The 12,345-nt window shown below is 48.1% G+C and overlaps 1 protein-coding gene across 1 annotated transcript in view; it reads left to right on the forward strand.

Annotated features, from left to right (window-relative positions):
* SHROOM4 (shroom family member 4) overlaps nucleotides 1-11,407 on the forward strand; it is a 62,783-nt gene extending 51,376 nt beyond the window's left edge. Inside the window, exons 6-10 of the mRNA XM_018576951.1 lie at nucleotides 507-1,115; nucleotides 2,558-2,821; nucleotides 5,466-5,655; nucleotides 6,953-7,225; nucleotides 11,114-11,407. Coding sequence (XP_018432453.1) covers nucleotides 507-1,115; nucleotides 2,558-2,821; nucleotides 5,466-5,655; nucleotides 6,953-7,225; nucleotides 11,114-11,362 — 1,585 coding nt within the window. The 3' untranslated portion in view covers nucleotides 11,363-11,407. The remainder of the gene's footprint in view (nucleotides 1-506; nucleotides 1,116-2,557; nucleotides 2,822-5,465; nucleotides 5,656-6,952; nucleotides 7,226-11,113) is intronic.
* The last annotated feature ends 938 nt before the right edge of the window (nucleotides 11,408-12,345 follow it).

Consider the following 12,345-nt stretch of genomic DNA (forward strand, 5'->3'; position numbering starts at 1 on the left):
CATGTAACACTACTGCCATTGTTGTCGGGGTACTGAGGAGCTTCCAAGAAGGATGATGTCAGGTTGCATCCTGCCCCTTCTTTGGGGCTTGGGTGCCATGGATAAGCCCCCTGGATTTCATCATGCAGGTGGTGGTCTTATGTGGAATGATATCACATGTTCCCCATCAGACCTGCCTACCCTATGTCGAGGAACTTTCAAGAGTCCCTAAGTTCTAGGAATTTTCTAGCAGTAGAGTTACATGGAGATATATCTAGTACCTACCGACTTTGACTGGTGGCCAGAAGTATAGAGTTTGATTAATCCTAGTGATGACATCACAAGGCGTGATCACTTCGAACACCATGAGTGTGCTGACCAGTAAAATCATTGGTATGTTAAGTTGGGTATTGAGATGGTGGTCCTGGGAGTTGACCTGTAATGGTGATACAAGTATACATTGTCCAGTAGACCTGAAGACACAGCGCAATGTCCAACCCAAACCTATGCTGTATTTTGTCTTGCAGTGAACTATGTCAGTTTAATTCTGGCTTTCATTATCCGGGCCCACACAAGTCATTCTGCGAGGATGGTGACCAGGAACGGCCTCAGTGCTACAAGGCGGCATCTACCTATGACCTCTCCTGTGAGCTTCCTCTCAGGCCTCTGGATTTGCCATCTTCGATGCAGGACGGGCCACCACAACGGGGACTTTCCAGAGATAGATCTTACTCTGTGAATCACCTGAACTTGGAACATCTGACTGTGCGGGGCAGGCAGGAGGCGCCCCTGGTAAAGCTTGAACATAGCAAGCCATCAGCCCGACCAAAGAAGCAAGGTCCTCCTCGTCCTCCACCTCCGAACTGGGAGAAGTACAAAGAGCGGAGGTCATCTCACGACACGGCCAAGTCTGTTTGTGGACACGCTTGTGGTCAGGACGTTCCTAATGTATCTGGATATAATAGAAATCCGGATGATGCAAGGCAGCGATCTCAAAGTCTGCCATTGGACAAGACTTTTTCCCTTCCCCCAATGCAAGGAGCGGATTATTGCACAGAACCAACGGAGATGAGGAGTTCTCCAACTGGACCTCAGGATCGATCTTTAACTGGTTCTCCAAACCAGGAGACCTCAAAGTAAGTTTACTTATCATCGACCTATTTTCATTAAAGGGTATCTAGACCCAAGAGCCAAAATGTAACATATTGCAGCTTTCTCTTCCTTAGAGATGGTGGCTGCATTAGTTTTCAGTTTTTCCCTTTATTTTCATTTGGTGATCCTGCCAGTAAACACACTTCCTGTCCTAGGGTGACAACGTGCATTCACTGTGTATTACTATATTTAAAGAGGAGCAGTACGGTCATACCTAGAACAGGGAGTGTGTTAGAATTACAGACCACTGTGTTTTGTAGTCCACCGAGCTTAACGTACACCGGGGTAGGCAACCCCAGAACTTTAGCTTTTGAGGAACTACAGGTTCCATTATGCATTGACTTCCAGGGGCAGGACCAGATTTCTAGGGTTGTGGATGCACAGTACACCCATGTGCCTGCAAGAGAGGCGGTGTAAGGATTAAACCAAAACATTGAGTGAGGAAGAAAAAGAACCATGGTCAACATTTAGGGGGTTATTCACAAATGAGCCGGAGGATCCAGCCGTAGCTTCAGCTGCTCCTTCGGCTGCTTCTGCCTTTGGTTCAGTCGAACAGAAGGGCTGCTGTAGGGCCATTCACACTAGCCCATACAGGAGCCAAAAGTGGCTGAGTGGCTCGGCTGAATGGGAGTGATACCCGAAGCATGGAGAACAGTCGGCCAAAGCCGACCGATCTCCACGCAAGTGACAGCTGGGCGGAGCCAGCCATGATCACACAGCTAGCTCCGTCCAGTTGTAATTACAGATCAGTGTCCCCAAATGACACGGGGATGCTGATCTGTCATTAAACAATAACTGGGCGGAGCTGGCCGTCACGGCTGGCTCCGCCGAGTTGCTCATTAGCAGGGACCTGCTAGACTCTGGCAGGTGCTGGCCAATAGCAAATAGTTGGGCGGAGCTAGCTGTCAACACTAGCTCTGCCAATTTTTTTTTTTTTCTTTTAAAATATTTTACTTTTTTTTAAATTTCTCTATTTTTAATGATTTTTAAATTAATTTTTTAACTCTCGGGGGTAGCAAGAAGAATAGCCGCTCGGAGGCATTCGGCTATTCGCTCACTGCCGTTTGGCCCCTATGAGAATAGGGGTGAACGGCAGCGAGTGTGCTGCCGGAGCTTCGGCTCAGCCGATCCAGATGTTGGATCGGCTGAGTCGAACTGCAACTGCACTTCGGCTCAGCTGAACGCCACTGTACAACTGAGATCAGCCGTACAAGACTGAAGTGAATAGCCGAACAGCATTCGGCTCAGTTCACTTTGGCTCGCTCATTCACTCGGCTGCCTTCGGCGGCTTTGTGAATGACCCCCTTAGTGCCATCGGGGAACTGCGTTGACCAATCACAATGGTTGCACTAGATCTGTTTTTCCATCATTGCACAACTTGTAATAAAGTTGACTCTAAATATTACAGCTTTTGGTTCTTTTGCAGTGACCATTTGAAGTCTTCCACCAACCCTTCTCCTCACCCCTCGGACTTTGATCAGAAATTAGCCGCGGGTGGTGCAGAGGAGTCCGAGGCAGCCGATGAAGGAGGCCTCAGGGATCAGCAGTCCTCCACAATGGCAGAAATTCCCGCAGATAACCCGGACAGAGAACCCCCCTCTAACTTGGTGGACCTCTTTGAAGGGAATTTCCATCGCTATGAAGATGATTGGTCCACGGACAGAGAGTCTGAAATCTCCATCCCAGAAAGGTAAGTTTTGTATGTGCATCAAACATGTTATCTGCAGCTGCATGTTCTCTCTCTAATACAACATATAGCTAGAGAATGTGGACACCTGACCATCACACCTACATATGTGACCAAACCTATGTGGACAACTCTCCAAATGGCTGAGTTCAGGTGTCTCCAGTGAAGGTTCTGTCAATATTACATCATACAAAGACATTGGAGACAATTGTGCTCTTCTAGCTTTGTGGTCACAGTTTGGTGAAGGCCCTTTTCTGTTCCACCATGACTGTCTCCCGTGTTCAAAGCCAGCTTCATAAAGACATGGTGTGACCTGTTTGGTGTGGTGGAACCCGAGTGTCCTGACCTCAACCCTACTGAACACCTCTGGGATGAACTGGAACGCAGGTTGCAAGCCAGGTAACAGTTTGGTGAGGTCCTTTTCTGTTCCACCGTAACTGTCCCCTGTGTGCAAAGCCAGCTCCATGAAGACATGGTGTGACCAGTTTGTGAAGGCCACTTAAGAGCCCTGACCTCAACCCTGTGGAACATGGAAACACCTTATATAGAACTAAGTTGTTCCATAAGAATTATTGAGTTCAGGTGTACAAAGCTCCATAAAGACATGGTTTGACCAGTTTGGTGTGGAGAAACTAGAGTGTCCTGCACCGATGCCAGACCTAAACTATTGAACCCTAGGGATGCACCGATACCGGTTTTTCGGTATCGAGTAAGAGTACTGATATTTTTTTTTTCCGGTACTCGCCAATACCGATCCTGGAAGTCCCATTAAGGAAGCCAGGTGGCGTGTATAATGACTCGCCACCCAGCCTTCCCGATTAGCGGGGAAGCCGTCTCCATGCTCCCTCGTGACCTGCTTCCTGGCCAATCAGGACCAGGTGACGAGGGAGCATAAAACCACCTTTATGGCCAATCAGAAAGCCAGGGGGTGTGTAACAACACGCTGCCCAGCTTCCTGATTGGCCGGAAAGCCGGCTTCATGCTCCCTCATCACATAGGACAAGGGAGCATAGAGCCGGCTTCCTGGCCAATCAGGAAGCCGGGCAGTGTGTAAAGGCAGAGGTCCTTTTCTGTTCCACCGTAACTGTCCCCTGTGTGCAAAGCCAGCTCCATGAAGACATGGTGTGACCAGTTTGTGAAGGCCACTTAAGAGCCCTGACCTCAACCCTGTGGAACATGGAAACACCTTATATAGAACTAAGTTGTTCCATAAGAATTATTGAGTTCAGGTGTACAAAGCTCCATAAAGACATGGTTTGACCAGTTTGGTGTGGAGAAACTAGAGTGTCCTGCACCGATGCCAGACCTAAACTATTGAACCCTAGGGATGCACCGATACCGGTTTTTCGGTATCGAGTAAGAGTACTGATATTTTTTTTTTCCGGTACTCGCCAATACCGATCCTGGAAGTCCCATTAAGGAAGCCAGGTGGCGTGTATAATGACTCGCCACCCAGCCTTCCCGATTAGCGGGGAAGCCGTCTCCATGCTCCCTCGTGACCTGCTTCCTGGCCAATCAGGACCAGGTGACGAGGGAGCATAAAACCACCTTTATGGCCAATCAGAAAGCCAGGGGGTGTGTAACAACACGCTGCCCAGCTTCCTGATTGGCCGGAAAGCCGGCTTCATGCTCCCTCATCACATAGGACAAGGGAGAAGAGAGCCGGCTTCCTGGCCAATCAGGAAGCCGGGCAGTGTGTAAAGGCTCACTGCCCGTCTTCCTGATACCGGAAGCCCAAGTATCGGACCAGGCCATATTTTGTGATTGAAATCCCAGTGAGCTGTCATTTACACCCCTATGGCAGTGGTGTTGTAGGAAGCAGGGGCCCACTAGAAGATCCCCGGGGAGGGGGTGGGGGGGGTTGCAAACCTGTGCACATGGCAGGTGATGATCTTTTGGGTGCCGATAATAATGACATTGCATGGCCCACCTTGGCACGCATGCCTTTTGGTTGCCTATCCTTGATATGCTGGGGAACTACAATACAACTCAAAGGACGTGGAGTAACTTTAAATAAAACTCTCTATATATATATATTTTTGGAACAATATAGTAACATAATCATGTTTTAATATATTAGGAATTTTAAAAAAGTGGTCAACAGCGCTACAAATAACCCGTGGTCTCTTTGTCCAAGGAAGGTTTCATTTATTGAGTTGCACGGGGTGAGGGCGCCCCTTAGTGGTGGAAGTATGTATGGCAACACTTGTCATATCTCTGTCGGTGGTTTGTGAACGATCAGTGGGCATTCTGCACGCGATTTTAGGGTTCACTTATTCATTGAATTTAGTCCCTGAGCACCAGCAATATTCGATTACATTCCATTTCTATGAACTAGAGGCTGCAGCACTTTTGTGCTGGCATCAGATGTAAGTTTTTGTATTATAATGTGCAGCATGCTAAGTCCTGTGTCAGTGTAACACCTCCAGGAGCTCATTATCTCTAACAGAGATCACAGCACTCCCCATGACAATACCTGCACCTGCCTTTCTTCCCTGAAGGATGGAGCCATCTTTGTTCAGGCCTCATCCAAGGTCACCATCTACTCCCTGGTGCCCCGTGCAGATCTCGGCTGTGGTTGCCAATGATGTCATTACGTTTTATTTGCACAGAAATCTTATTACGCTGACCTGTGCTTTGTTCATAGGTATGAATTTCAGCCCATCTCCCCACCGCCTGTATACGGTGACACCAGTCCCACCTCTTGCACGTCCTACTACAACACCTCCGCTGCTAAAGCTGAGCTTCTCAACAAGATGAAGGAAATGCCCGAAGTCCAGGAGAAAAGCGGGAACGTAGCTGGAGCAGAGGAGGAGGACACATTGACTTATAAGAAGGTGAGTCCTTCAAGAGCTCTAATTATAAGGAACAGTGTCTACACTGATTGTGATTTAAAGCTGAACTTCAGCCAAACACACAAGTGAAATAAATATAGGAGAACTTTTTTACCTGCATTTCTGTCCATCCAGTCCTGAGGTTTACACAGATCGGCTACGCAGCACTGTCTAGCAAGTCTTAAGACCTAATTTTTCTCTGCTGCAGATTAGTAACACGTATAGGTCTTGCTCCCCTCCCCCCTTCCTCGGAGAGGGAAAGGAGAAGCTCATCTTTGTCATTCTGCTCTCTCCCCCTATCGGCATACTGCTTGTATTGCAGGACAACGGATTGCCTCCCTTTGCTGCTTCTCCCCCTCTCTGAGCTCCTTTTGTACAGGGACTGCAAGAGGCTGATGCCAAGTCAACCTTTGATACTTGCACTGCTTGCATTTAAAGGGTTTTTTCGACTTTTCACAACAAATGAAAAAGTGGACTAACTTAGAACACCCTCCTTACCCCGGGGACCCCCGCCGCCTCAAGGGGTGGGAAGGTGCTGGCTGTGCAGGAGACAAGAGGATAGGGGGTATAGGTTGGGTGGTGGTCATGTTACCTCTGGCATCCCACCCACCTCCCTGACGTCACTGGTCGCCAGGAGCTGAATGGGATGCCAGCCAGAGTGTCCCGTTCAGCTCCTGGCAACCAGTGACATTGCTGGCAATTGCCACAAGCTGGCCAAACACTGGCCAGAGTGTCACAGGTTGGTAGGAGCTCTTAGCGACCTGGGGCACTCTGGGAGGAAAGGTGGTGGCAGGCATCCCCCCCATCACCGGTCCCCTCAACACTTCCATCACCTGCCACCCTCGCCAGTTGCTGTAACAATCCAGATACTTGAAATCTTCCCTTCAAAACCTCTCCAGGGCACTATGTGCATTATAAGCATGTGAGATGGGGACCTTGGATGGTAAGCTCCTTGAGGGCGGGGACTGGTGTGGATGTGCATTATGTGAACTGCTGTGTAAATTGGGCAGTCAAATGGTTATTTAGCAAGGCCTAGACTATACCAATAACCTATATATAGGGATACAAAGGAAGACCTTATAGAGCTGTGTTCCATCTGTACCTCCACTTACCTGCATAGTCTAGTACACCATATAATTCCTCATTGGGCCCCATATAAACGTAAGACAAGTTCTAGGTCCATAATCCCATCCTTGGTGTCAGGAAGTCTGCGTAGGTGTGGTTCCTTCAATTCACAGGGCTGAAGGCGAACATTGTTTTCAGAATATTCTAATTGACCTTGCTTTGGTTCTCTCACCAGATGCAGCTCATAGAAAGCATCAGCAAGAAGCTCTCCGTACTACACGAAGCTCAGCAAGGCCTTCAGGAGGACATCACTGCCAACGTGACTCTGGGCTGTGAGTTGGAGAGCCTGCTCAAGAGCCTTTGTAAACCCAATGAGTATGACAAGTTCCGCTCATTCATTGGAGACCTGGACAAGGTGGTCAACTTGCTGCTGTCCCTCTCTGGACGTCTCATCAGGGTGGAGAGTGCACTACATTGCATCGACCTGGAGCCCTCCATGGAAGAGAAGGTATCGTTATTGGAACTTAACTCAGCAAAACAGCATTCATCCCTTTTAATAGTAGATTATATATATACTCCATGTAGATAGCGTTCAAAACCTCCAAAGTCTTCAGATCCTCAAGTCTTCCTCTACTCCATGTATTATTATTATTATACAGGATTTATATAGCGCCAACAGTTTGCGCAGCGCTTTACAATATAGGGCAGACATTACAATCACAATACAATTCAAGACAAGATGGTAAGGAGGGCCCCGCCCCTGAGGGCTTACAATCTAAAAGGGAGGGGGAAGTGATACATGAGGAGGGAGCTGCGTGGGGATGAATGTTTGAGAATGTGATAGTCGAGCGGTTAGGTTGAGGTGGGATAGGTTTCCCTGAAGAGATGAGTCTTTAGGGATCGCCTAAAGGCAGTCAAGGTGGCGACAGACGGACAGGTTGGGGTAAAGATTTCCAGAGGATGGGAGAGACTCTAGAGAAGTCCTGGAGGCAAGCATGGGAGGAGTTGACAAGGGAGCTGGAGAGCAGGAGGTCTTGGGAAGATCAGAGCCGACGGTTAGGGTGATACTTTGAGACCAGGTTTGAGATATAGCCGGGGGCAGAGTTGTGGATGGCTTTGTAACTGATTTGTTAATATTTTGAATTTTATCCTTTGGGCGAGTGGAAGCCAGTGCAGGGATTGGCAGAGGGAGGTTGCAGACACTGAGCGATTGGTTAGGTGAATGAGTCTGGCAGCTGCATTCGTGATAGACTGAAGGGGGGAGGAGCCTGTGTAGAGGTCGGCCAATGAGGAGGGAGTTGCAATAGTCAAGACAAGATATAACACGGGAGTGGATGAGTCATTTTGCGGTTTCTTTGGTGAGGAAGGGGTATATTTTGGAGATGTTACGAAGGTGAAGGCGGCAGGATTTGGATAGTGATTGGATGTGGGGAAGAAAGGTGAGGTCCGAGTCAAGGATGACACCTAGGACCTTGGCATGAGGGGGAGGGCTGGATAGTTGTGTTAACGATCTCAAGGGAAAAGACGGGAGAAGGTGCGCGGGCAGGAGGAAATATCAAGAGCTGAGTTTTTGAGAGATTGAGTTTTAAGAAGTGTTGCGACATCCAGACGGATATGTCCGATAGTAGATTAGTGACACGAGAGGACACTGAGGGGGCGAGTTGTGGAGTGGAAAGATAGATTTGAGTGTCATGTAGATAGCGTTCAGATCCTCAAGTCTTCCTCTACTCCATGTAGATAGCGTTCAGATCCTCAAGTCTTCCTCTACTCCATGTAGATAGCGTTCAGATCCTCAAGTCTTCCTCTACTCCATGTAGATAGCGTTCAGATCCTCAAGGTTTCCCCTACTCCATGTAGATAGCGTTCAGATCCTCAAGTCTTCCTCTACTCCATGTAGTCTTTCTCTTCGTGAGCTATCACTGTTGTCTTTAGCACTGAGGTCCCTTTGGCACACCCAGTTGATTAGACATTCACAGCACCTTGGCCATGCTGAAATCTTGCAAAGGCCTTCCTGTGCTAACTTTAGCAGTAAACTCTGGCATGGATGGTCTTAAGTCTCTGCTTACTTCCCGAAAATCCCATGTGACCAGTGATGTCACAGGGTTGGCTCACTCCAACATGGCACCATAGATGCATGGCACTTGGAATCCAAAGTGAGGCTTGGATCGCATTGATCTGCACAGGTGTGAAAAGTATTGATGGCATGTGCTCAGGGTGGAAGCTGCGTTATGGAAAGTACACAACGGAAAGCTTCCAAGATGGCGCCAGTTTCCAGGATGGCTGGGGAGAAAAGGCCTACAACAAAATATATTCTGTCCTGTATATTCCTATTTTCTTTCCCTTTATTATCTCTACTAAGACATCAGACGTGAGGATAGGTCTTATAGACAAGGACCTAGGGTGGAAGGTGTGTAGCAAAGTCACTTCATGTGTGTATCCAACACCCAACTTTAGTGGCTTCATTGTCACTTTCTTGCAGCGCTAAACCGGCCTAAGAACCTTCAGTATCCGACTTTGTCGGCTGTGCCATATGCCCCTATCCCCCTCTGAGTGGCTTGGTTCCTCCTGCCAGTTCCTACATCACTACGTCATCCTTGCAGAGTTGTAGTGATGTCCAAGGTGGAACCGTAGCCCACAGCGGTGGACAAGGCATCCAACATAGCTGGAAGTATCAAATGCTGAAGATTCCTTGGTTGGTGTAGCTTTGCAAGAGTGCTAAGGTCAGAATCACCGGCCACTTATTTAAAGAGTAGATGATTACATAGTAAATATCTAGTTATGCCGCCAGTTCGTAGAACTTCCTTCAGAAGGCCAATGCTATGTCAGCCGATCCACTTGTGTCACCATTACCGCTGTGCTGGACATGCTCCGGTTTCCTTGTTGGGAAGTTGTCCACTTCCTCTTGGCTCCCCAGCTAGCCACCCCACCGGGCACTCCAGCACGTTTTGCGGTATGACTCCATAATTCTGATTGACAGCGGAGCATTTTCCCCTGAAACCTGGCCTAGCTGACACTCATGAGCGTGCATTCCTGAACATGCACTCCACTTGTAACTCTAGTGGTGGTCTACTTTTTTTGTAGCCAAGTGACCACCAGAGCAGCAAGCATACCGCACCTTTGTGCTCTGCTGGCAGCCAGTATTATGGAGTCGCCCTGCAAGATGTGCAGTAGTGTCATATGGGGTGGCTAGCAGGGGAGCCCTATGTGGCCACAGGCAAAGGATGCAAGCACAATGCAATGGGCACATCACACTATGGAAAATATCTCCACGCACATATTGCACAGTGAGTTGCAAAGGCTATTGATCACATGACCGATGTTCTAGTAATTCCAAAGTTGAGATTTATGGACCATCATTGTAACTAGGGATGCACCGATGGCGGTTTCTCGGTATTGAGTACGAGTACCGATATTTATATTTTGGTATTCGATGATACCAAATACCAATATTGGTACTTCCGGTAGGATGGAACAGGCTTCCTAAGCAATCAGGAAGCCGAGCAGCGTGTCTTTATCCGGTGCTTGGCTTCTTGATTGCCCAGGAAGCCAGCTCCATGCTGTTTTTCTGGCTCGATGCTGAATAGCTAGGAAGCTGCCTTCCGAGCCAATCATTGAGGTGGCAGTTTGGCCAGCTTGATGCTGATTGGCCAGGAAGCCAGCTTTCCAGCCGATCAGCATGGATCCAGCTTCCTCGTGAGTCATTACCCGCGGCCCGGCTTCCCGATTGTCCGGGAAGCCGGCTCCATGTTCCCTCGTGGCACTGCCGGTCAGAGGAGATGTCCCTGGAACTTCCAGTATCGGGATAAGTATTGGGAGCATTTGGGCGAGTACGAGTACTTGCCCAAATACTCGGTATTGGTTACCGATACTAGTATCGGTGCATCCCTAATTGTAACCATCATGGACCATCAAGTTTAAGCATGAACAAATGTGATACAATGTTCTTTAAATACATAACTCAGAGTTGTGTTTGTTATTTCCGACCCATCCATGGTCTTGGTATTGCCTGTCTTATGGCCCTTCCATGAACACCCTCGGCCTTGGTATTGCCTGTCTTATGACCGATCAATGAACACCCTTGGTCTTGGTATTGCCTGTCTTATGGCCCTTCCATGAACACCCTCGGTCTTGGTATTGCCTGTCTTATGACCCATCAATGAACACCCTCGGTCTTGGGATTGCCTGGCTTATGACCCATCCATGAACACCCTCGGTCTTGGTATTGCCTCTCTTATGACCCATCCATGAACACCCTCGGTCTTGGTATTGCCTGTCTTATGACCCATCAATGAACACCCTCGGTCTTGGTATTGCCTCTCTTATGACCCATCCATGAACACCCTCGGTCTTGGTATTGCCTGTCTTATGACCCATCATTTTACTCTCTTTTTTTCAGCTGAACCTACTGGAGAAGAAGAAGCAGCTGACCGACCAACTGGAAGACGCTCAGGAACTGAAGGCCCACGTCACACGCCGGGAGCAGTTGGTCCTCCAAGCCGTGTCCAAGTACCTGAACGAAGATCAGCTCCAGGATTACCAACACTACGTGAAGATGACCTCCGCTCTCATCGTGGAACAAAGAGAGCTGGAGGATAAAATCAGACTGGGAGAAGAACAATTGAGATGTCTCCGGGAAAGTCTCTAATCTCTTTAACCAAAGAAAATTTGCAAATGTGGTAAATTATAAACTTGTGTCTTCTGCTTATGTCAAAGAGATCGCCATTTTTCAGCCATTACCGTTACAAACACGTGTCCTTGGTAGGACCAAAAACCAGAAGCCAAGACCTCTAGTGCCTCAAGATGTTCCTTCCAACTGGAATTGGGTTCACCGTATCCTACGACTCAACTTTTACCAACCGTGTGACTGAAGTAGGGATACTTTGTGAGCTTCTCGTGCCAAAGATAATTTTCACAACTGGAATCTTCTCATCAAAACCGGCATCTCAAGTTATGTTCCTCGAACAGGCTATTGTTCTGATAATCATACTCCGCGGGGATGGACTGGCATTATCTGTTGTTTTTTTTTCTTTCTTGGACTGGAATTTCCTAGACGTTACTTCTAATGCTATAGAAGCCTGATGATCCTGGTTCCCTTTCCTAGTGCCGCGCTCATCAGCAAAGTCTTGGTTGCAACGTCGACCTCTCTCGTGAATGCAGCGACGCCTGTATGTCCTGAGCAGAATATGGGCATTATTCAGGATGTAGCCATCATCTCTTATTGGGTTGTAGGGAACAAAATCATTTAAAGTGGTTCTAATAAGACCTTTCCTTCATTTCTTCAACACAAATAACTGAGAGGGCCTCAGATTGAAGCACCACAAATGTATTCCAATGTCAGATCAAAGACAGCCGATCTGTTTTAGGGGCCTGAAATCGCTCCCCCAACCTGCTGCTCCAGCCAACTGTTACAAATCTGTGCTCCAACAAGTGGCCCAAGGACCACATATATTGCATTCTCCATCCAGTCAAGTTTTCAAACATGGTTGCTCATGCCGTACTCCTGATGAAGGGGGCAGTTTTGGCCCCCGAAACATGTTGGCTCTTTTTTGCATTGGAATAAATGGTAATCTGTTCAAACCCCACTGCAACACGATTGGATAGAAATATCCATAGGACAAGCCTAGGACA

The sequence above is a fragment of the Nanorana parkeri genome, unplaced genomic scaffold, assembly GCF_000935625.1.
Source record: "Nanorana parkeri isolate BGI_ZX_2015 unplaced genomic scaffold, ASM93562v1 scaffold81, whole genome shotgun sequence".
In the NCBI taxonomy this organism is placed as follows: domain Eukaryota; kingdom Metazoa; phylum Chordata; class Amphibia; order Anura; family Dicroglossidae; genus Nanorana; species Nanorana parkeri.